The sequence below is a fragment of the Poecilia formosa genome, unplaced genomic scaffold (genome assembly GCF_000485575.1).
Source record: "Poecilia formosa unplaced genomic scaffold, Poecilia_formosa-5.1.2 Scaffold240, whole genome shotgun sequence".
NCBI classification, from domain to species: Eukaryota; Metazoa; Chordata; class Actinopteri; order Cyprinodontiformes; family Poeciliidae; genus Poecilia; species Poecilia formosa.
In genome coordinates this window covers 459,460-483,271 of record NW_006800179.1, presented here as the reverse complement: position 1 = coordinate 483,271, position 23,812 = coordinate 459,460, and the positions used below count along the sequence as shown (strand labels likewise).

General features: G+C 38.4%; 3 protein-coding genes and 1 pseudogene across 4 annotated transcripts in view; all 4 read left to right on the top strand.

Moving 5' to 3' along the window:
- Positions 1-2,491: 2,491 nt before the first annotated feature.
- LOC103149976 (zinc finger protein 37 pseudogene) lies at positions 2,492-4,972 on the top strand (annotated as a pseudogene).
- Positions 4,973-7,078: 2,106 nt separating this feature from the next.
- LOC103149975 (zinc finger protein 570-like) lies at positions 7,079-9,549 on the top strand. 2 transcript variants are annotated; one of them, XM_016680371.1, is made up of 3 exons: positions 7,079-7,171; positions 7,286-7,464; positions 8,110-9,549. In XM_016680371.1, the coding sequence occupies exon 3, from the start codon at positions 8,125-8,127 to the stop codon at positions 9,520-9,522; it is 1,398 nt and encodes a 465-aa protein (XP_016535857.1). In that variant the 5' UTR covers positions 7,079-7,171; positions 7,286-7,464; positions 8,110-8,124; the 3' UTR covers positions 9,523-9,549. The 2 variants fall into 2 exon arrangements, with proteins under 2 accessions (XP_016535857.1, XP_016535856.1); XM_016680370.1 differs by having other exon boundaries at positions 7,079-7,189.
- Positions 9,550-10,918: 1,369 nt separating this feature from the next.
- Positions 10,919-18,094, top strand: LOC103149974 (GTPase IMAP family member 7-like). Its single transcript, XM_016680394.1, has 2 exons — positions 10,919-10,967; positions 16,854-18,094. The coding sequence occupies exons 1-2, from the start codon at positions 10,949-10,951 to the stop codon at positions 17,729-17,731; spliced, it is 897 nt and encodes a 298-aa protein (XP_016535880.1). The 5' UTR covers positions 10,919-10,948; the 3' UTR covers positions 17,732-18,094.
- Positions 18,095-20,128: 2,034 nt separating this feature from the next.
- prpf38a (pre-mRNA processing factor 38A) overlaps positions 20,129-23,812 on the top strand; it is a 6,783-nt gene continuing 3,099 nt past the window's right edge. The window contains exons 1-8 of the mRNA XM_007569375.2: positions 20,129-20,330; positions 21,048-21,207; positions 21,323-21,444; positions 22,250-22,335; positions 22,480-22,590; positions 22,704-22,810; positions 22,886-22,912; positions 22,993-23,084. Of these exons, the coding sequence (XP_007569437.1) occupies positions 20,201-20,330; positions 21,048-21,207; positions 21,323-21,444; positions 22,250-22,335; positions 22,480-22,590; positions 22,704-22,810; positions 22,886-22,912; positions 22,993-23,084 (835 nt within the window). The 5' untranslated portion in view covers positions 20,129-20,200. The remainder of the gene's footprint in view (positions 20,331-21,047; positions 21,208-21,322; positions 21,445-22,249; positions 22,336-22,479; positions 22,591-22,703; positions 22,811-22,885; positions 22,913-22,992; positions 23,085-23,812) is intronic.

Sequence of the window (23,812 nt, the reverse complement as noted above, 5' to 3'; positions counted from 1 at the left end):
GGGTCTGTGTGACAACAAACATCTGAAAACCATTTCAACAGGCGTCAACAATCTGCCTTCTGCAGAAATCATCTGGGGCATGAAAACTTCTGTCTCCCCAAAGCCTCCACTTTGAATCCCCCAGTTTCAGTGGAAATGCAGATGGATGACTATTGATGGGTTCTGTCTGGGAATCCTAGTTGGACACTCAGTCCAACTAAATGATAGAAAGGAGAGATGTAGGTCGTCAGAACCCAGGCGAGTCTTTTTGTCCTGAAATACTGATCAGGGTGAGACCAGCCAGGTCTGAATCTCAGCACTCATTGGCCTCTGAGTGGGGAGTCGTTTGGCGAGTGCCTTACAGTGTTTATATACTCACGAATCAGTTAAAAATCTTTAGTATGTCTGTTTTAGTGGGAGGTTTTATGTCTGGTGGACAAAGAGTGATGGGTAGGAGACTCCTGGGACCTTGAGCTCATTCCTTCAGCCACCAATGATAAAAGCTGCACTGCAAAACTAAATGTGTTTGTGTTAGCATATTTATTTTGTTATTACTTAAAGATGATCTAATCTCTTTTCATTTTATAGTCATGGGTTTTTAGTGCTTATCAATGGTTAAGCCAGTAAAAATGTGAAAACAACCTGAACTGGCAGTGGGAGCCATCAGTGGTTCAGGTTTTACCTTTCTGATCGACGGCTCTGTGTGATGGATAGTTTTACCGCTGGGCTGTATTCTTGGTTCTCGTCTCACTTTATCTTCTGCCACTGGGTTCTAGTGGCCCAGCAGTATCTCCACCTTTGATTTTTTTTTCCTTTGGCCCCTTTAAAAAAATCCACTGTCACAAATTTAGGTATGAAAATGAAAACCTGCCTGAAACTTAACTGTCAACAATCAGGGCCCTTCCCTCCACTTAGAGACAGTGATCCTCCCTTTTATTACTTCATGTCTGGATTATTGTGACTCTCTTTTGATCAGCGTTAACCAGGATCAGATTCAATTCCATTTTAAAAGTTTTGTTTGTGTTTATTGGTCTTGAACTACTTTACCTCTCTATGCCATCATGTGCTCTTTGATCATCTGCCCAGATAATTTACCATCCATCCATCCATCCATCCATCCATCCATCCTTATCCCTGGTGGGGTCGGGAGGTACTGCTGCCTCTCCAGTGAAGGTTTCAGGTGGGTCACCTGGACAGGTCGCCAGTCTGTCGCAGCAATCCTGAATACCTTTTATAAATCCAGAGGATTTGGAGCCTTTTCAGTTCTGGCTCCTAAATTGTGGAATGAGCTGCTGCTGAACGTGAAGCAGGAAGCATCTCTTTCTGTTTTTAAAGCTCATTTAAAACACTTTTTTCCTTTGGTTTTTAACCAGGAGTGAGGTAGCGTCTGTGTTTTAATGTTGTATCTTTACTTGTATTTCTGATGCTTTGATTTCTATTTTTTTTGTAGTTGTCTTTTTTATTTATTTTTTTAGCACGTCTGTCAGATGCTGTGTTATATTTTAAGTGCTTTAGAAATAAAGTGACATTTATTTTATTGATTGTACTAAGAATATTTTTTAGACAATAATAAAACGTGTGATGTTTTGTTTTGAGGATTGTTTTATGGTTTTAACTTGTCACTGTTTTTATTTTTATATTCCACTAACTTACCTGTAATATTTATTAGATTTCTTTACCTCTTGGCACTTTACACTAAAACATTAATTGCATTAATGGTCCTGGGTAAACTAATGTTCAGTTCTACCTTGGACCTGTTGATGTTCTGCAGCATTTTTGTCTTTTGACTGCATGTTAATGTAGTCATGATTTTTATTATATTTTCAGGTTTTAATTGTTTATGTGTTCATTTCAGCTGTAGCCTTGCTATTTTATTACCATTGGTTGCCTTGTCTGGATATTAAATAAAGTTGCTAAACTTAATTACAGACCCTTCCAGTTTGTTCTGGAAACTTTATAAGTGATGTAGTATTAATTGGTTTTCAGAAATACCTTAGAACTACATCTATCTATCTATCTATCTATCTATCTATCTATCTATCTATCTATCTATCTATCTATCTATCTATCTATCTATCTATCTAGGTCCCTGTATTAAATAATTAAAACATTAATAGAAAAAATATCTTTTTATGTTTGGATTATAACTCAAATACAATAAATTAATAGTTGATTAAAAATCCAAATGCTTAGAGTCGGAGTCGGAACTCAAAGGACGTGAACTGTTTCGAGTGCAAATCTCCGTGTGGGACTTCCGGCGGAAGTAAACAAGAAGAAGCTAGTAGCTTAGCTTCCAGGATTCCATCTGCATGTTCGGGTAGAAAACAGTTTTTGCTTTGAGCTGAATATTTCAGTGACAACATTAACAAAATCTTCGGTTCATCATCAGAGAGAATTAATCAGATCGACTCCCTGCTGCTGGAGAAAAATTCAACAGCATCGTCCGTTAGGAGGAAAAGATCGAAACCCAAATCACCTCGGAATCTCCTGTCTGTTAAGTTTACGGTTCTGAATGAACTAACACTGGAAAACAGAAATTATGATCAAGGAACTAGTTAATACCGCGGAGGAACCAGGACATGTCCGTGTCATCAGCTCGATGGTTTGTTTTCTTCATTACTGTTTGTGTTTAAGCTTAAACTCAGTTTGTGTTTGGAGTTTATTTCCAACTGAATGTCTATTTATTTATTTAGTAGTTATCATGGTGTAAAATACAACAGGGGGAGTAAAATGTTTTAAGTCTATATAATTTATGTAGCTTGTGACAATCTTTAGTTCAACCTGTTCAGCTACAGCTTCGTTAGGAACGTCTCTACTGTGATCCTCGGTATAAACATCGATTTTACATCGTTAACATTTGTTTTTGCTACACTTTAATCTTTCAGATCATTAATTAAATAACAAAAATATTCCAGGTCTCTATTCATTATGTATTTATAATTTCATTTCCTTTTGGGATTAATAAAGTATTTTTGAATTTTGAATTTAATTTGAATTATTACAGTATTGTAATGGACTCAGAATAGAAAGACATGATCTTTATTGTCGATTGAGATATTGTGATACTTTGTTAGAAAAGACATTTAGTAAATATCTCAAAGTAAATGGTTGTAAAGAAACTTCATGCTTGTCTCCTTTTAACGGCTGACAGTGTTACAAGCCTTTCTGTAACAGGGATTTTTCTCTGTTTTAGCAGCAACAGCAACCTGAAAGAGACCAGTTAGCCTCCAAGCTAATTGAGAACAAGAAGAAATGGGTCTCTTAAAGAGGACAAAAATGACTTCACACAGTAAATACTGGACATTTATTGGACTCTGAAACGCTACCAGCTCTTTCTGTAAGTAAACACGTGGTTCCAGGTCCTCAACCTGCCCACCTGCTGCTTCCTGCTGGACTTTGGGTGTCTCCATCCAATGCCGTGTCAGTTTGACACGCTGTTCAGGGGCTGAATGTTTCTGGAAACTTTCCTAAAAGTTTCTACAAAAGTTCAGTTGGACTGGAAGTTCTTGAAAGTATTCCAAATTAAAATTATAAATATTACATGGAAATTTGGAGTAATTTAAACAATTTTTGATATCCAAAATGTGCTTAAATTGAAAACAAATTTTATTGCATATTTGAATGTATTGATACTGATGATTTACTTAGCCAACCTTGGTAATAATTACAACCATCACTTTAAATGACAAATCTCACTTTACATTTTTCTCTTAATAAAAACATTTTACAGAAATGTAAATAATCTTCTGTTCTTCCTCTCAGATCCTCCAACGCATGATGTCTGTCACTACATGGGAGGTTCTGGAGGACAACTCTCTCATAACCAAAGAGAGAAACCTAATTGTTGATTACAGTACTCCAAACATTGCACAGATAAAAGAGGAAGGGGAGGAACCAGAACCTCAGCAAATGGTTGAGAAGCAGGAGGAACCAGAGCCGGAACCAATCAAAGAAGAACAGGTTGAACTGAGGATCTCCCAGGATGAAGTGAAGCAGGAAACCAACACCTCTATGGTGACTCCTGCTGATGTGGAAATATTCCACACTGAACCAGAACTGCAGCAGATGATGGAGACAAAGGAGGAACCAGAACCCTCACAGGTGAAAGAGGAACCAGAAGAACCAGAACCTGTGAAGTTTAAAGAGGAGGAGGATGATCTCTGCAGTGATCAGGATGGAGGTCAGCTGGTGGAGAAGCAGGAGGTTCACACCTGTCTGGTGACTCCTGCTGATGAACTTAAGGACAACAGAGAGCCAAACGAGGACCAACTTCGTTTTGAGAACTGCCTTAAAGCTGAGGACCAGCATCAGCAAGGAAGCAACCCGGGAGGAAACAACTCAAAACTAAAAGCACCTAAACTAAATATACCATCCTGTGAAATATGTGGCAAATGTTTCACTACATATAAGTATCTGACTGATCACATAAGAACTCACACAGGTGAGAAACCATATGCCTGTGAACTGTGTGATAAATACTTTGCTGATTGTAGTGCCAGAGCCAAACACATGAAAACCCACACAGGTAGGAAGCCTTATCACTGTCAAGTGTGTGGAAAATCATTCAGCCACTGTAGTAACTTAGCCAGACATATGAGAACACACACAGGGGAGAAACCATATTCTTGTGAAACATGTGGTAAATCTTTTCGTCATGGTAATACGATGGCTCGACATGTGAGAACCCACACAGGTGAAAAACCGTATACCTGTGAAGTGTGTGATAAATCCTTCATACAGCCCAGTGATTTAGCCCGTCACCTTAGAAGTCACACAGGTGAGAAGTCTTTCTCCTGTCTGACGTGTGGAAAAGGTTTCACAAGACAATCCTCCTTGGCTGTGCACATGAGAACCCACACAGGGGAGAAGCCCTACTCTTGTAAAATGTGTGGAAAGTCTTTTAGATATAGCAGCCATTTGAGTCGTCATGAGAACTCACACAGGTGAGAAGCTTTTCTCATGTCTGGTTGGTGGAAAAGGTTTCAGGGACAAACAATACCTTGACTTTAGCCACGAGATTTCATACAGGGGAGAAGCTGTATTTATGTGCAGGATACGGAAAGCAGTTTGGATATAAATCACATGCTTTTCATCTGCTGATGAATAATAAAAAGATTATTTATAGATGATATAAAAATGTAATTTTCAGAGAGGATCATTTGTATACATTGCTAACTGTTTCGATGTTGGCGTCATGCACAGTTGACGATTATTTCAATAATTGATTAATCACAATTAATCTGATTAATTGAATAACTGTAAAGAGTACATTTACAACATCAGAAAATAATACTACACCATTAACATTATTTAACATTATCAGTTACAGAAAGCAATGCCTTGTCTGCTCTTTTACTGAGTTTTAAATCATATTTTTATAAATCAGGACTGAATTCTCCCATACTTATTGGTTTTGTCCTTAATTAATGAAGTTGAAATGTCATTGCATTTATAATGTGTCTTGCTCTTAACTAGAATGAATCCATGGCTACAAAAAATGCTGCAGCGTATCAAGTATTTTTCTTAGTATTGAGTTTGAAGCTTTAACATCATGACAGCCCTCGATCTGTCATTTATTTTGTGTCTTTCTATACTTAATAAAAGCAAATTGAAGTTCAGTTAGTAAAGCAGATGTTTAATAAATAAACATGAATAGATGCTTTGTGGCTCGTTTTGTCCTTGAGTTTTTCAATGAGGCTCATTATTCAGTAAATAAGCCAAACTTCAGATGGAATATTAAATAAATATTACAATGTTATGATTTTTACATGTAAACATCTCAAGGTTTTAAATAATTTCCACATACTTTTATTTTATATACAGAAATCATTGGTATTTAATTTATGTTCTGCATCTGTTTGTATTTATTATAAACCTGTTTATCTGTTGAACTTTTGGCTCATTACTAAAGTCTTGACTTTTCTGCCTTTCTTTATATTTTCCTTTAAATCAGTCAGACTTTATTCAAATGTTATTTCACTAAGACCTGAAACAAAGTTATCTAAAAAACCATTACATGGTGAAGGATAAGTTAGTTGATAGGTGTTTTTCGATAACCTATGTAAAATGAACCACAGACAACTTATGTGAGTTTTTAACAAGCTTTCATGAAAGGAGAAGACGCAGCGGACCGCTCCAGCAAGCTGCCCACCGCACGTTCTGGTAACTTCCAGTTTGAGCTCGTCTTTTATTATCAAGGAAAGGAGGGAGGAGAGCAGGACGGGAGAAACAAACTCCTTCTGCACACAGGCAGTTTCTACGGTCGGGAGTATTCGGTTGATAAGGAGGCAGCTGTGGAAACATAATTTAAGGTCTGGGAAACACAGATAACTGTTTCACATGAACAGGCAGATGGGGCCTCCAGGTCAGTTTATACACACAGAAGGAAGAGAACACTTTAAATAATAACAATAAAATGTTGGGTTAATGATGTAAAGTAATAATAAATGTTTGATGTTATAAATGTAAGAATAACAACACAAAACATTCTAACATTAGTACATCCCCACACATGGATGCAAGTCTTTACATTATTATACCTTTTATCATAAATTAAAATAACTTGTGAAACAGGAACTTTGAAGTACATTTACTTATTCATCTCAAATAAAGAACAAAACATTTTTATTCTAATATCTATATTATTCATTCATTTGATGTTTCAGATGTAGAGTTGTCCTGCTTATGATGCTTGGAATATTTAATATATTGACTTTTTCTACATTAATTGATTCTGTTTACTTATTTAAAATGTACTGCAGTATAGAAAATGTTTCCTTGATTGAACAAAGACTAATTCTTTATCATTTTCTTTGTAATTCACATTTTTTACTCTTTGAATGTCTTTACAGAAGCCATTATTATAGCATTCGGTTTTTATGCTCCTCTAATATGGAACAAACATCCAGAAAACTGTAAAACTGAGTTCCTTTAAATCACGGCTAAAAACCCAGTTTGTTTAGATTTTCCTTTGTTAATAATAACAAGGAAATTAATTAATTTTAGTCTGGATTACAACTTTTCTTTGTTTCAAAAACTTTATTTTGCCAATCCAATGTAAACATTGTTTTGTGCTTGTTTATTATGTTTTATCACTTTGAACTTCCTTGTTGCTGAAATGCACTATAGAAACAAACACTCCTGGCCGCCAGGTGGCAGTAATGAACCCAGAAGAGTGTTACCAACAGGAACCGTTGAAACAAAACAGTTGGTACTTAGCTCTTCAGAAACCTTTACCTATAATGCCTCCTCTTTGACTCTGCTCGTATTTGAATCCTTCATTTAACGGTCATTTCCTCTGTTTTAGCTGCAACAACAGCCTGAAAGAGACCAGTTAGCCTCTGTGCTAACTGGGAAGCGAAGGTAACCAGTTTCCTTCTGGAGAACAGCCCTAAAAGGTCTCAAGGCGAAGAGTGTTGGACATTTATTGGACGCTTTTCTGTTCCCAGCAGTTTTTCTGAAGAACAATAACAATAAGTTAGTAAGGTAAGAGAATCATCTTTAATCGGTTGTGACCGTAAATATTAACTATTTACCGCATTGATCGTGTCCGCTTGTCCACCATCTTGAGAGGGAAGCAGCGGTCAGAGTGAGATTAGCTGGAGGTTAAATAATTTGATGCAGCACAAAAAATGAAGAGTAGATTCCTCGTAGAAACAATACGTCAGCGCCGCCACCATCTTGTGAGTGGCAACGTTTCTTTAAGTAGCAACACAAGTCGGCTGGAAAACTACATTTGCACTGAGACCTGCTAATTTCGTAAAACAACCGAACAGTATACATGATAATAATTAGAGTTCATCCACCACAAAACAATGTGCAATATAGAATATAGAAATATATTTTATTGTTATTTTCTTTTTTTATTCTAAAGCAGCCTTATTACGTCATGGTTTAGAAAAGTATTTACGGTACATATTTCTGTTTTACCGCTAAATGTTTCACTAAAAGTTAAGTCTTTCTGTGTCAATATCTTACATTTACATTTCATTTTAAAGTTAGTGGGTGCAGCTTAGTTTGGATGTGCTCAGCAGTCCAGATGTTATAACTGCTACATCTAGTTGTGTTTTTAGATCTCATTAAATGTGTTTTGCAGTGATGTCTTCACTGTTTTACTCTTTATGTCCTCAGGCCTTCCACAGCGTCATGTCTATCACTACATGGGAGGTTCTGGCTGATAATCTGTTAATAACCAAAGAGAGGAACTCAATTGTTGATCACAAGATTTCAAATCCTGTAGACATAAAAGAGGAACCGGGAGAAACGGATCCCCAACAGGTCACTGAGACGAAAGAGGAACCAGAACCTCTGTCAATTAAAGAAGAACAGACTGAAGTGAGGATCTTTCAGGATGATGGGCAGCTTTCACTGAAGCAGGAGAGCAACATCTCTACGGTGACTCCTGCTGAGGAGGAAATATTCCATAATGAACCAGAACTGGAGCAGAGGATGGAGTCAAAGGAGGAGCCAGAACTTATACAGATTAAAGAGGAGCAGGAGGATTTCTGCAGTGATCAGGATGGAAAGCAGATTGTACTAAAACAGGAACCTGTTGAGCTAAGGGACAGCACTGAACCAGAACCAAACAAGAACCAGAACCTCTCTGGGATCCATCCTGAAGGTGCGAACCGTCATGAACAAGGAAGCAACCAGGAAGACTCAGGATCCAGTAAAGATCTGGAGCTTCTGGACATCAGAAATCACAGGGACAATGTGGACAGTTCAGAACTAGAACGTCATAAAAATGTTCCTTCTTGTGAAATATGTGGCAAATCCTTCACAAGACGTAAATACTTGACGTCTCATATGCAAACTCATACAGGAGAGAAGCCATATCCTTGTACACTCTGTGATAAATCATATAAGCGGAGTAGCGAGTTAGCACGTCACATAAAGGCTCACACAGGTGAGAAACCCTACCCCTGTGAACTGTGCAGTAAATCTTTCAGACAGAGCAGTGAGTTGGCGGGTCACATGAGAACCCATACAGGTGAGAAGCTGCATATGTGTAAGGTGTGTGGTAAATCCTTCAGTGGCAGCAGTAGCATGGCTCGGCACATGAGAACTCACACTGGGGAGAAACCCTTTGCTTGCAAAGTGTGTGGCAAGTCTTTTGCTTTTAGTAGTCGTTTGAATGTTCACACAAGAATCCACACAGGAGAAAGACCATATTCTTGTGAAGTCTGTGGTAAGTTCTTCAGGAAAAACTGTCATTTAACTATTCATATGAGAACGCACACAGGCGAGAAGCCATATTCCTGTGAAGTTTGCAGTAAGTCGTTTAGTGAATGTAGCAGAGTGGCCAGACATATGAGGAGTCATACACATGAGAAGCCGTATACTTGCAAAGTTTGTGGTAACTCCTTCCGGTACGGCAGCAATTTGACTGAACACATGATAACTCATACAGGCGAAAAGCCCCATTCCTGTAAGGTGTGTGGTAAATCTTTTACTGAATGTGGCAGCCTGGGCAGACATATGAGAACTCACACAGCAGAGGAGGCAACATCTTGTGAGCTGTCAAAGTGCAAATCCAATGAATGATTAATAAAATAAATCCCACAGACAAAATCTCATGCCTTGATTCTTTTTTATTCTGATGACTTCATACTGTTCAGTTGCCTACAGCATACTTCTATTTAAATGAATTGTAATTAGAGTCTAAAATATTGTATGCGCACTTAAAAAGTCCCAAATTCACTAAAATAATGCAAGAGGGCCTGAATTACGTTAATCACAGGCCGTAAATTTTCTTATGACAGGATTATTAAACTTGCATATTCTCATATGTCGGCTTGTTTTCTGTGGGACTTTTATGTCAGGCAAAAGTTTGAGTCGTATGTCAGCATCTTCATTGTGATGCATGAGGGGATTGAAGCTACTATTCTCAAAGTTGATATATAGCCATCTTTAATTTTAATTTTTTTATGGCAGCAATGAACCAGACCACTAAATCTAATTGGAATTAATTTTATTTATTTTGGACCATTTCACAATAAATGTTCTCAAGGCACTTTACATAACGCATATCGATTCAATAGCTATGCATTCAAATTGAACCTAGTTATCAAACAATGCGTCATAGCAATCAATAACTTAGATCTTAACCTTTGGGTAAAATCTGTTTGAAAAAAATAAACCACTGAAACATAACCTGGATAAAATTTATTTGGAGGACAATTAAGCTGCTGGTTAATAATATAAATGAAAACAAAAGTCCTGACACCTGTTGGTACAGAACGATTTGAGTAGCTCAGAGCATTAACTCTGTCCTCGCCTACAGGTGTTGAACTTAAAATAAATAAAGTATAAATAAAGTGTCAGTATGCCTTCAGAGCCCATCTCTTCCAGGGTTGGAAGTGTCAGAATAAGAGCAACAAATTAAAGTAATGCTTCAATCTTCCTTTACTGACCACACAAGCCTCTAGGTGGCAGTGTTTAATCAGTTGTTTCTTCAGTAGATTTAACCAGATTTATTTCACTAGTTGGGCCGAGTTTATGCAGGTTATCCTTTAGAGCTCAACTCAGATTCCAGACGCATAATGTGAGTTCCTTGGTAAAGACAAAATAAAAGTATTTTCAAGGCAGATGCTGAGATCAAAGATAAACATTCTCTCAAACATTTAAAGTATTCTCATTTTTACCTCAAGCTTTTTTTTTTACAATCTTCTACAAATAATTTCTGATTATTGAAACAATTATGAAACGCGTTGAATGAGTTGTAAAACAATAATAAACTCTTAATAGCTTTATTGTGCAGATGCAATAAAAATTTAGTTTAAAATATGTCATGTCCTGTTATGTCAACTACTGAGGATTAAAACCTCAATGAAGTCCTTTCACCAGTCAGCAGAGTCTGATGGGAGGGGCAGGAAGCAGACTATATCAAGACTTAAATAGAAATGAAATTATTCAACTAACAGACATCAACGGTGAAAGAGCTCCAGACTTACTACCTAAAAACAACAGGATGGCCAGCAACACGCCTCGTAAGTACATTTAACAGGAAATTCAAACTTTTATTTTATTTTATTTAGTTACATGTTTGATTTTCTAGTAGTTGCTTGTGATGATTAAATATGTAAAAGTTTCTAATTTTGTGTTTATATTAGTGTTGTTTTAGCTAAAAGCTTTTAAATCTTTCACCCAGATTGATTTCATATCAAGACATTTTCCTGTTCATTTCAAACATATTCAATCTTCACATAAAATAGATTTACTATATTTAAGGGTTAGAGTTTAATGAATTAACAAAGCATCTCAAAGGTAACCTTTAGAAACTTTACATCTTAGAAAACAGAAACTTGTTTTGCATCCTTTTGATTGTTTTAGTGAAGTTATAAACAACTTAGTAAATGTCAATAAATTATTGTTCACAAATAACTTAAAATAAATCATGTTTATTGTTCTGGGACTATAATGTTCTTTAAAATGATATCATATATCCTAACAGTCTGATTGTTCTGGAATTGTAAGATAAATGAGGAATTACTGCAGCACTAAACCATCGCTCCTGTCAGGGTGAGGCAGGAAAACAATTTTCTGTTTGATCACAGAAATCTTCACACAGTCATAGAAAATATTAATTCATTGACCACTAAAAATACTTAGATAAGCCTTTCACTCAAGAAAATAAGACAAACCGCAGAAATACCTTGTTTCTTGTTCATTTTTCTTACTTGCAAAACAGTAAATCCATCTTGAGGTGTGAGGGGGAGACAAAGATTAAAAAAGAAGTCTTTCTTTACTGCACCCATATATTTATTCAATTCATTAACAGGTTTGAAGGAACCAGAACAATCAGACCAACCCACAGTTCAAGAGGAACCAGATGACCAACAGATCAGAATTGTGTTAGTCGGGAAAACGGGTTGTGGGAAAAGTGCAACAGGAAACACCATTTTACAAAAAAAGGTGTTTGATTCCAAGATTTCTTATTCCTCTGTAACAGCAGAGTGCCAGAAGGAGAAGGGAGATTTTGAAGGTCAATCCCTGGCTGTAGTTGATACTCCAGGTTTGTTTGACACCAAGAAAACGAAGGAAGATGTTATTAAGGAGATTGTTAAATCCATCTCCATCTCCTACGCTGCTCCTGGTCCTCATGTGTTCTTGATGGTGATTGAGATAAAAAGATTTACAGAGGAGGAACAAGAAACACTGAAAACCCTTCAGAAGATTTTTGGAGAAAAAGCAGCAGATTATTCCATGGTCCTGTTTACGGGTGGGGACAATCTGGAAGAAGAAGGAACCGCCATAGAAGAATTATTTCAAATAAACAAAGATGTAATGGACTTCATCAGTCAGTGTGGTGGAAGATATCATGTATTTAACAACAGAAACAAAGATCCCACTCAGGTCAGAGAACTACTGGAGAAGATCAACAGGATGACTGAGCAAATGGAGGAAGATGCTTCACTAATGAGCTGTTTCAAGAAGCAGAAAGAGCCATTAAAGATGAAATGCAGATTGTTCTGGCAGAAAATACCAACATGGAGCTTGAAGATGCAAGAAGAATAGCAGAGAATGACAACTGGTTCATTACAGAGGTTATGCAGTATGTAGCTGCTGGAGCTGCAGTTGGCTTAGCAGCTTAGCAGTTTGGAGCTGCAGGGCCTGGATCTGCAGCTGCAGCAGGAGTCATGGCTGCATTGGGAGGTTTAATCTCTTTTACAAGGATCTATGTTAATGCTCAAACAGGCTGCATTCTACAGTGATGCTAAATGCAACATTAACTTCTTCAGTAACCATTTTACCGTTTAATCTTCGTCTGATCATGTTTTGCTTGGTTGATCGTTTTATGGCCAAGACATCTTTATTCATCAACTGTTAGCAGTAATAACTTGTCTAAACATGTCATTTTGAAGGGGCAGTTTTCAAAGGTTTTTTTTCTTTTGCTCTAGTGGCTTTTATTTGAAAGTGTTATGAAAGGAAAGTAGGGCAATGAGAGAGAAGGAAGACATGCGGCGAAGGTCATCAGGCTGGGAATCGAACCTGCGACGGCCACGTTGAGGACTAGGGCCTCCTTACATGGGCTGTGCTTAGCCCCTGTGCCACCACTGCACCCCCAACTTTTTCATCTTTACATTATTTTATAATTCTTCCATTCAATGCCTGGAGTGTTGCCTTGAGTCTTTTATTCATGTTTGAGAAATCTTTTAATATGCAGAACACATTAAAGGCACCTCAAAGTCCCACCTTTGAGGTGCAGCTCCTCCTCAGAGCTGCAGAACCTCTGTCTCACAGAGCAGCTCTCACCTGTGACTCCCTCATTCAGCTCCTTCAGACTAGCCAGCAGCAATTAGCAGACACCTGGTGGAGCTGCACCTCTACTGAGCTCATTAAAGGAGCTGCTGCTCAGAGCAACACTGATAAAACTTTGTTAAAGGGTTAATAGAGGAGCCATGATGGGATGACTTCCTGGAGGTGGAGCCTCAGAAAGAGCAGGAGCTTTTAAAGAGACAGAGGCCCAATTTAAAGATTCTAAATTACAAAGTCAAATTTATTTTAAGTGTTGTGACACACTGTGAAATGAAAATACAACTGAACATTTTTTCTGTTTAGTTGTATCTTTCATCATTAAGTAAACTAAATTTGGTCAGTTTGTGTTTTCCAGGCCGTGTTTTGGTCATGTGTGGCGACCAAAACAGTCTTTGGTCAATATAAATGTGTGTTTACATGGTTCTGTCTTTGTGTTGCTCTAGGCTCATTTACTAGTTTTTTGTAATGTTTTATTTTAAATTTAGACCATTTTTTCTTTATCTGTTTAATGTTTCTGTTTTTGATAAAGGTTTTATAAATAGAATCTGTTTTATGCAAATCTCCTTCTGAATGGCGGGTTTGATATCTTTACTGTTTCAGCAACATTAGCAAAGTCGCTACAGTGGAAACAGAGTTATTTACAGAAACCTTTCTTAGAGTAGCAAGTTGTTTGTTTAACTTGGTAATTTATTGTTGACATTGAAGCTGCAATTTGTAATTTTATTTTATTGTTTTAGACTTTTTTGTATTTGTTAAAGTTGTTACTATGTTGTGACAGTTTAGTATGTCTTCTCCTTGTGGAGCTACTGGTATCTGCAGAAATGCACTGCTCTGGGTCAAAAACAGCCAATCAGAGCCAGAGGGAAGGTCTTGGTGTTTTCAGTCGTGTTAATATACATTCTGATCACAGCGCCTCTTTTGCTGTCTGCTACGTTTCTGCTCAGGACCCGTCGTCTACCATGGAGTGAAATAAGCCCAAGAGTGTTGGGGCCTTGAATAGTTAGCTAGCTCTGAGTTAGCTAAATAAAAAAGTAAATATTTATCCAGCTCAATATCCAAATTTACTTTCCAATAAGAAAAAGTAAACTTAAACTGAAAGCTGGGTCTTGTTGATGTCTATATAAATTCCTGTTGGTGAAGCTGAATCCTTCTGATGCATCACTGATGCTGCTAAATGGCTGTTTTGCTTTTAAAATGACTCATTCTTTGTTTTAAGCTGAAAAGTTGCACAAGAAAAGAGAGAAAGAGGCGATGATGAGGAGGTGACATGAAGCCATTTGAAAACAGGAGTGTATATAAAGAGGTTTGGAAGAGCCAGCTTTTATTTTGGTAGTCCACTTCAGGTGTTTTGAAAGTGAATTTGAATATTGTGTTTGGTATACTCATTAAATGTTTAGTTTAAAACTGTGACATTTAAAAATGAATGGATTACATGGGAAAATATGAGTTTGAAAAACAAACTCCCATTTTTTTTCTTACAAAACCCAAATTATTGCTGTAAATTCTGACTGTAATTTTGCAAACAGCTTCCCAACAACCGCTCTCCCTGACTGGACATATTGCAGTGAAGCTGAAAAACTGAATTCCTAACAAGAAAAATTGTTTCTGCATCAAGTGGCTGAAAATCAAGCAGATATTTATAAATGAAAAATGTTTTAGACATTAAAAATGATTAAATATAACGGCTGTTGACAACAAGTATCTTTCTCCAGAGTTCTTTGGTAAAAAAAGGTTTCACTGTAATAAATGGCAATAAAAATGCATAACTCTAGAATCTGTTAAATAGTTTATTCATTCTGATGGACTCACCAGAATCTGGATTTGTTTCTGTGTTTAGCAAATGATGTTAGAGAGTTTTACCTTTCCTTACTACAGCTTTAATATCCACTTAAAATTCCCATTCAGGTCCAGATGAAGCCACAGCAGCAGAACCTCAACTAGAAGCTGAAGCTCAGCAAATCCGGATCGTGTTAATTGGGAATATTAAATCTGGAAAAAGTGCAACAGGAAACACCATTTTACAACAGAAAGCTTTTGAATCCAAGGCTTCATTTTCCTCTGTGACGTCAGAGTGTCGGAGGGAAACAGGAATGTTTGAAGGTCAACGCCTGGCTGTGGTTGATACTCCAGGACTGTTTGACATCAACAAACCTGAGAAGGAGATTATTCCTGAGTTCATGAAGTGCATCGCTCTCACCCCTCCTGGTCCTCACGCGTTCCTGGTCGTCACCGAGTTAAAACGATTCTCAAAAGAAGAAGAAGAAAACATGAAAATCATCCAGAAGATTTTTGGAGAAACAGCAGCAGATTTCACTCTGGTGCTGTTCACTCATGGAGACGACCTGGAGGCAGACGGAGCCTCCATAGAAGAATTAATCACAGGGAGAGACGATGTCAGCCAGTTCATCACGCAGTGTGGTGGAAGATATCATGTGTTTAACAACAGAAACAAAGATCGCGCTCAGGTGAAAGAGCTGCTGAAGAAGATCAACAAGATGACTGAGAAAAATGGAGGAAGATGCTTCACCACTGAAATGCTGCAGGAAGCAAAGAAGGAGATTCAGGAAGGAATACAAGCCGTTCTAAGAGAAAATCAAACTATGGGGAACAAAGACAGAGCAAGAGCATTGCATGACCATTTTACCACACAGATTATTAAAAGGCTTGTCTTTCAAGTAGCTGAAATTCTTTTTCAGATCAGAAGGAAGCTGAGCTTTGGGCAATGCGCCGTTATTGGAGCTGCTGTTGGCTTTGCAGTTGGGAGACGACTGGGGATAATATAAGAAGCTGATGAAGCTTTGAGTGGGAGCGTTAATAATAATTACTCTGGTTTCTTTACTAATTGTTTGTTGTTTGTTCCTAATAGAATGCATAAGGCATATTACTGAACAGGTTAAACCAAAGCCAACTAGTCTAATTCCAAACACTGAAAACAAAACTATCTTCTCTTTAAACATGCTGGTTTTTAAACAGATGTGGATCTCAGGAGCCCCACAGAAGGACGTGCATGTCAAACCTTTCATTTGTAAATGGTCAATAAGCAAATAAAAACTCATTTAAATGATAACGTGTCAGATTTTGGGGGGATGGATGATGTTTCTACATTACAGTCACAGCTCTGTTGACTCAGAGCCTTGAACGAAGGTGAGAAATTTGGAACATCACAAGACTCAGGAGGATCAGACGGATCAGGTCTAGACTGAGCAAACTAACTGAACATGGTTTTCAACAGGTTCACAGCTGTGAGTTTATGCCTCATCATGAATCTAAACTTTGTTGGAGAGGACTTCCTGCCACAGGCAGAGGATCTCAGTGTTCACGAGGAAGACCCAGGAACATGTTGGAGGGACGATGTTTGACCTGTGACCCTACCCCGCATAAGCAAGAGATAATGGGTGGACCGTATCTGAAAATTAAAATGTTGATATTTGTGTTCATATCTGGGAGACCCGAGTGAAACACAACCAAGTCGGTCATTTTGTCTCCTAGTTTCTGTCAGTCCATTTTCTATCACTCATAGAAAAGGGTTCTCTTTAAAATATTGACTGAGATAAAACTAAAACATCTGAAATAAGTCCTTGACAAACTGTTTTTTAAACATAATGTTTTCTTAACAGGTGGTGAGGAATCAAACATAGATCAACAGATCCGCATTGTGTTAGTTGGAAAAACAGGATCTGGCAAAAGTGCATCAGGGAATACCATCTTACAGAAGAAAGTCTTTCCATCCAAGCTGTCTTTCACCTCTCTGACATCAGCATGTCAGAAGAAAAAGGAGGAGATTTATGGACAAACTGTGGCTATTGTTGATACTCCAGGTCTGTTTGAAACAAATGCAACTGAAGAAGAAGTGATAAAAGAGCTCACTAAGTGCATCATGTTATCAGCTCCGGGTCCTCATGTGTTTCTGGTGGTGATCCAGCCTCACAGATTCACCAAGGAAGAACAAGAAACAGTGAAACTCATTCAGAAGACGTTTGGAGAAAAGGCGGCAGATCACACCATGGTGCTGTTCAGCCATGGAGACGACCTGGAGGAAGAAGGAACCTCCATAGAGAAACTCCTCATACAAAATGAAGAAGTTGCAGCTTTTGTCAGGCAGTGTGGTGGAAGATATCACGTGTTCAACAACAGGAAGAATGATCCATCTCAGGTGGAAGAGCTGCTCCAAAAGCTCCAGGAGATGATTGAGAATAATGAAGGAAGATGTTACACAAATGAAATGTTTCAAGAAGCAGAGAAAGCCATCAAAGATACGATGCAGATCATTTTGAGAGAAAACCCAAACCTGGAGAATGAAGAAGCCAGAAGAAGAGCAGAGAGCGACAACTGGTTCATTCATGAAGTTCTTCAGCAGTTCAGCGGGTCGCCTGCCATGGGAGCTCAGGGTGACAGAGGGATGGAGCAGCTGCCTAAAATCGCAGCTTATCTGGTGGAGGCTTTAGTTTTAGCAGTGAGATCAGAGGGAGCAGCAGGACGATGCATCATCCTGTGAAAGTGTAGAAATATAATCAGTCTGAGAAAAGGAAATAATAAACTGACTGAATGATTTGTTTTAAAGCTTTCTCACTAAAATTATAATCTTTGGATGTTTAAGTAGTAAGAAAATGTAATTAGACCTTAATAAAAAAGTGTTCCCATTATAGCATAATTTTTCATATTAAGTGAGATGTCAAAGATTTGAAAAATGGTTTAGGACAAAATATAACTGATCTTTTAGAAAGTAATTCTTTTATGTACAGTCAATTATGGTTAATGGTGAGAAGTTCAAAATTAATGAAAGGCGTTTGTTGTTATTTGAGATTAATAGATGACATGCATTTAAAATACTGATATAATAAAATAAAACTGAAAAGCCTGTCCTGTTTGTCTGAGATCTTTATGGCATGTTCCAGTACTTCATGACATTGCAGCTAACATCAGATCCCAGAGTCAGGAGCAAAAAAACACCAGGCACTGCAGGAACAGCCATTCTCTCATCACTTCAAATCAACTGAAGAAATTATATTTAAACTGTAAGGTTATGCAAGAAGCTGGTGGCATATTTTTATTTCCAAATTCCACTTTTGTGACATTCCCAAAACGGCAAAATGAGGGCAGACTGGGACGGTGTTCTCTTTGGATATTGATAGATCAAACTTTTAACAAACAAGACAAATGAACAAACTTTTAGGCAAAAGCTACAAACAAGCAGCAGGGTCAAAGGGTCAGAGGGCATATCGACTGTCATCAGATAAACATCCCATCCAGTTTGATTACATTTGGCTAAAGCTCAAGAAAAGTACTTACAACTAGAGGAAGTTCTATGTTAGTCTAATCTTAAATTAGAACTGAATAAAAGATTTGAGTTAGTGACATTCAAAGAAACTATTTTTTACCAATATGGGTCTTTGAAAACATTGAAGGGTCTGACATCATTTCCACTAAATGTGTCCTCCAAATAACTGATTCCCTTTACTCTTCCATGTTGAAAAGCTAAGAGCCTTTTTGCAGGATGCATCCGTTGTTCCAAACTGTTGCTTATTTGCATGGCAAAACTGGAAACCTATTCGCGTTGAGAAATTCCCACCAGGCTGTTAGAGATGTTCTGATACCAACGTTTTAAAGTAGCTTCTGTTAGTGTTTGGTTCCTAGGCTGATATCTGAGATACAGTGTTCATTTGCATGGTGGAACTGAAAATCTATTCATGTTCAGATAGTCAGGCTGTCAGAGATGAACTGATATTAATGCTTTTAAAGTAGCCATATTGTTCCAGTTTGGATACATTTGGTTTTTCTTTTGCATATGAGAACTGAAGACCTGTTCATCGTGAGATATTTCCATCAGATTGTCAGGCGTTCTGATACTGGCATCTGAAACTATACTGTTTAATTTACAAGATAATATCTGAGAAACAGATTACCTGAGAAAGTATTTGTTCAGTGTTCATCCATTTATATTCTAATTATGTTCTCAGTAATATTTATAATATATTGGATGTTCCAATCCCGCTGATCTGTTCACCCTTTGTTTTTAGACATAGGAGTGGAGGTTTAGATGGCCAAAGCCATTTTTGTTGTTGTTGTTGTTGTTGTTGTTGTTGCAAATTTCATTTAGCTGTGACCTGAACTTTTTCTGAATGGAGTTTTAAATGGACAGTCCAGACGGAGCTTCATAAACTCCATGCATCTCAGGCCAATGCAGAAAAAAGCCTGGAGCTGATTTAAACCATCTTGATGTAAGTATATAAACTACATAAGTATTATAGACTATAAGATGAAAGCAATGTTATCCTCTCCTATATTTTACTAGACAAAGGATCATGATGTTTTATTTCCTTAAAATGCGTTTGGTTCAATATTGAATGTTCACTGCACTCATACAACAAATAGTAAGAATGAGAAATTGCTGCAGTTTCCTGAAACATATTTTCTTTTTTAACCAACTGGTATGATAAACCTAAATGGATTGAATATTTTTACAACTGAGATCAAACAGAAATATACAGACATATTCAGTAAATCAGACTTTTAGTTTCAGTGAGACTCGTTTATCAAGTTAAAAAGCAATTTTCAGAAGGTTTTAATCAATTGTATCTAAATCTATATTTCTGAATTTTAAATGTTTTTAGTGGTCTGACATAATATTCCAACCTTAAAGGTTTTTAATGAGCCTTCATTTAAAATCATAATTAATAGAAATAAGAGCTTGAAGGCTATATAAAGTGTTTCACTTTATGATGAAGTTATTGAAATAAATAAAAAATGTTACTAGTTTTTATTATTTTTATTTCTATTTTTTAGTAAAAAGTTGTTACTGTAGCAAAGTGATTTGAATCGAGTAATTTTTAGTAAAACAGTGGCTCCTACTGGACAGGATGGGCATTGTTTCCCCCCCGCCCTCCACACAACTGAACCGGAAGTGATTTTCGACGTTTCCTCTGTTAGCTTGTGTTTGCCTCGTTGCTAACAGAGTTTCCCTCCGATGGCAAACAGGACCGTTAAAGATGCAAACAGCATCCATGGAACCAACCCGCAATACCTGGTGGAGAAAATCATCCGGACCCGAATCTATGAGTCCAAATACTGGAAGGAGGAATGTTTCGGTCTGACCGGTCAGTGAGTTAGCATGTTAGCTCCCTGAAGGCTAACCTCAACGAGATTTCATTTAACCCCTGCAGGGCTGCTTGACGGTGGTAATTATGGTTAAAATACAGGTTTTCTCAACGCATTACATTTGGATATTTTTTTTATTAACGTTTTCTGTAAAATAGTTGTTTTTAATTTAAGTTAATATGGTACTAAATTGCCTTTTCCTTTGAGACGAAAACAAAAAACAACAAGCAAGAAACTTTACATTATAATAAAGATCAGATAAAACTTTGTTCTCTATTGAGGTTGAATTTTTCCTTTGGCTTTATGAAGTAAAATACAGACACAATGTCAGCAGTTTGTACACAGAAATAAAACTTTGCACCATGATTAGCTTTCCTTACTTAGTTAAGAACAATTATTCCACTGATCCTGCAGATAAAGTAACACCTGATCACTAATTTATGGAATCAGTTAATTATCTTCATATTAAATAAACTAGCAGCATTTCTAGTTATTGTTTTGTATCATATTTATTTATTCTGCTTATCAGCAATGTTTTCATTGCTAAAGATGTGATCAGTACTGAACCCATTTTTGGTTTCCAACTACAAACGTTAGCTCTCTCCCAGTTTGATGTTTCTGAGTTCATCTCTGACTTCATGTTTGGTTCCTCAGTCTCTCCCCCAGCAGATGGTTTTGGTTTCAGTAAATTCAGTTTGTTGTCTGTCTGTGTGCAGCGGAGCTGGTGGTGGACAAAGCCATGGAGCTGAAGTTTGTGGGAGGAGTTTATGGCGGGAACATCAAGCCGACTCCGTTCCTCTGCCTCACGCTGAAGATGCTCCAGATCCAGCCGGAGAAAGACATCATCGTGGAGTTCATCAAAAACGAGGATTTTAAGTGAGATTCCTCCAGATTTCAGGCTTTTCTAGAGAAGCTGTAGGTCAGCCGGACCTGCTGGACCTGCCGCTGGTCCATGAAGTTCAGAGGAAATGTTTCCTGTCTGTTTCCTCAGGTACGTCCGTCTGCTGGGAGCCATGTACATGAGGCTGACTGGTACCGCCGTGGACTGCTACAAGTACCTGGAGCCGCTCTACAACGACTACAGAAAGATTAAGAGTCAGAACCGGAACGGAGGTGAGCCGGTGGAGATCCACTGAGACCAGAACCCAGAGGATTTCTGGGAAAAGACGGGAAACCCAAAAGATTCTTTAGATTGAAGCCACATCTGGTTTCTTTTACGCATGAATTATGTCAGTGATGTCATGTAGAGATGAACTGATCCGCCTTTTCACTGCTGATACCTGAGGATCAGTACCGACCGATCTGATACAGAAAACCAGCTGATTTAACTTAAAACATTTCTGTTTTTAAACAGAAACATTAATGTTCTGAATTACAAATTTATCTGAGGACTGCAAAATTATCAGCAAACTGAGATACATGAATATTTTCACCAGCTTGGTCAGACATGTGAAAGCAACTTTAATTTCTTCAGTGCAGTTAAGATTATAACAGAGAGTGTAAAATAAATAATAAAGAAAATGAAACTGACAAAAACAACAAGCTGATTATGTTGGTCAAATGTAAAAATACAAAAATAAACTTTCAGTCAAATGGTTCAGAAACTGCAATTAGGAATTCTAAATAAATAATACAGCATAGAAATAGATTGAATAGATCTGCCCTCAACGATACTCGTAGCATCAGGACCGATACAAATATTAATATCTGATCGGTGCATTTACTTCCTGGTTTATGTCTGAATCTTTTGCCAGGAAAAGATTCAGATTTAAAACTTAAAAGATCATTTAGAAGAAAATATGAACTGAAACTTTTCCTGCCAGTGGAGCAGGTTGAGTTCAAATCTGTAAAAACCTTCGATCTGTGTGTGTGTGTGTGTGTGTGTGTGTGTGTGTGTGTGTGTGTTTTCCCCCTCCAGAGTTTGAGCTGATGCATGTTGACGAGTTCATCGATGAGCTGCTTCACGCAGAGAGGGTGTGTGACATCATCCTGCCGCGGCTCCAGGTCTGTTTGTCTGTCCAGCCGTCCGGTCCGGTCCGGTCCGGTCCGGTCTGGTCCGGATCGGTTCAGACAGGAAGTGTGTTTGAACCTTCTTCTTCACGCCCTGGTCCGATTCAAGGTGACTCCATGTTGTTCTTTGTGCTGCAGAAGAGGCAGGTTCTGGAGGAAGCCGAGATGCTGGACCCGCGGGTCAGCGCTCTGGAGGAAGACCTGGACGAGGTGGAGAGCAGCGAGGAAGAGGACGAGGAAGAGGAGAAGGTCTCATAATTCTGCTCTTTAAAGACGTTTAACCATGAAGTTCCTATAAATGACAGAAAGTTTCTCCTTTCATTCAATGTTTTAAATTTTTCCTGTTCCTCTCCGGTCTGCAGTTCGAGAGGCTGCCGAGCCCGGAGCCCCACAGACGCGGTCACCGTGACAACGACCGGCCTCGGCGCTCGCCGTCGCCTCGCTACAGACGCAGCCGCTCTCCTCGCCGGTTCGTTGTCGCCTGTTTATCGATCAGAGCCGATCTGTTGCCGCGGCGACGCTAACCTGACTGTTTGCCTTTCAGGCGGAGCCGATCGCCCAAGAGACGAAGGTTCGACTCCCGTCTCCGTTGACCCGACGCCGGTTTGGGTTCTGCTCGGACTCTAAACGTGTTTTGTTTTGTCCGAACAGCCCGTCGCCTCGCAGAGAGCGCCACCGCAGCAAGAGCCCGCGGCGCCACCGCAGCCGCTCCAGGGACAGGCGGCACCGCTCCAAATCACCCGGTAGGTTCTGCTCCTTCTGCTCTCTGACGGCCCAGGCTCAGCATTACAGTTGGGTTAAGGTTTGGACTTTGACTAGGCCACTGCAGCTCCATTCTATTAACTGCTGTGTGGACAGACTGACTCACATTTAACTTTGGCTGCAACTTTTAGCAAAAATAGTCGACAAATTTCTCAGCAGGAAGTCATGAGGACAGAAACGCTCTCCGTTCTGACCCGGTTCTGACCCGGTTCTGTTGACTCTCAGGTTTCCTGCAGCATTTTAGATTTATAAGAGGAGAAAGTAAATGTATGATGTGCTGCAGTTCATGACTAGGAAATGAAATGACAACATGTTGATGAGTTTTCTTTTTAAAATAAAATAAAACACAAAATGTCCACATTTATCTGAGATAATTTATTTATTTGATTCATGCATCTCTGGTTTTTTTTAAACATTTACCATATATAACTTTTTATTTTGCTTCCTGTAATTATTAAATTGTGACCCCTCTGGGCTTCCGTAGCAAACCTGCTGGGTGTGACATGTTTAGGTTTGAGCTCTGGGCCTCACTGGCATCAGGATCGGTTCTGGTCCGATAAGTAAACTGGGTCGATATGAACATCTGATGTTGGTTTCTGACTTGTTGCTGTTTGTATTTCTGGTTGGTCACGTGACGTCAGGTTGGTCATGTGACGTCAGGTCGGTCATGTGACGTCAGGTCGGTCATGTGACGTCAGGTCGGTCATGT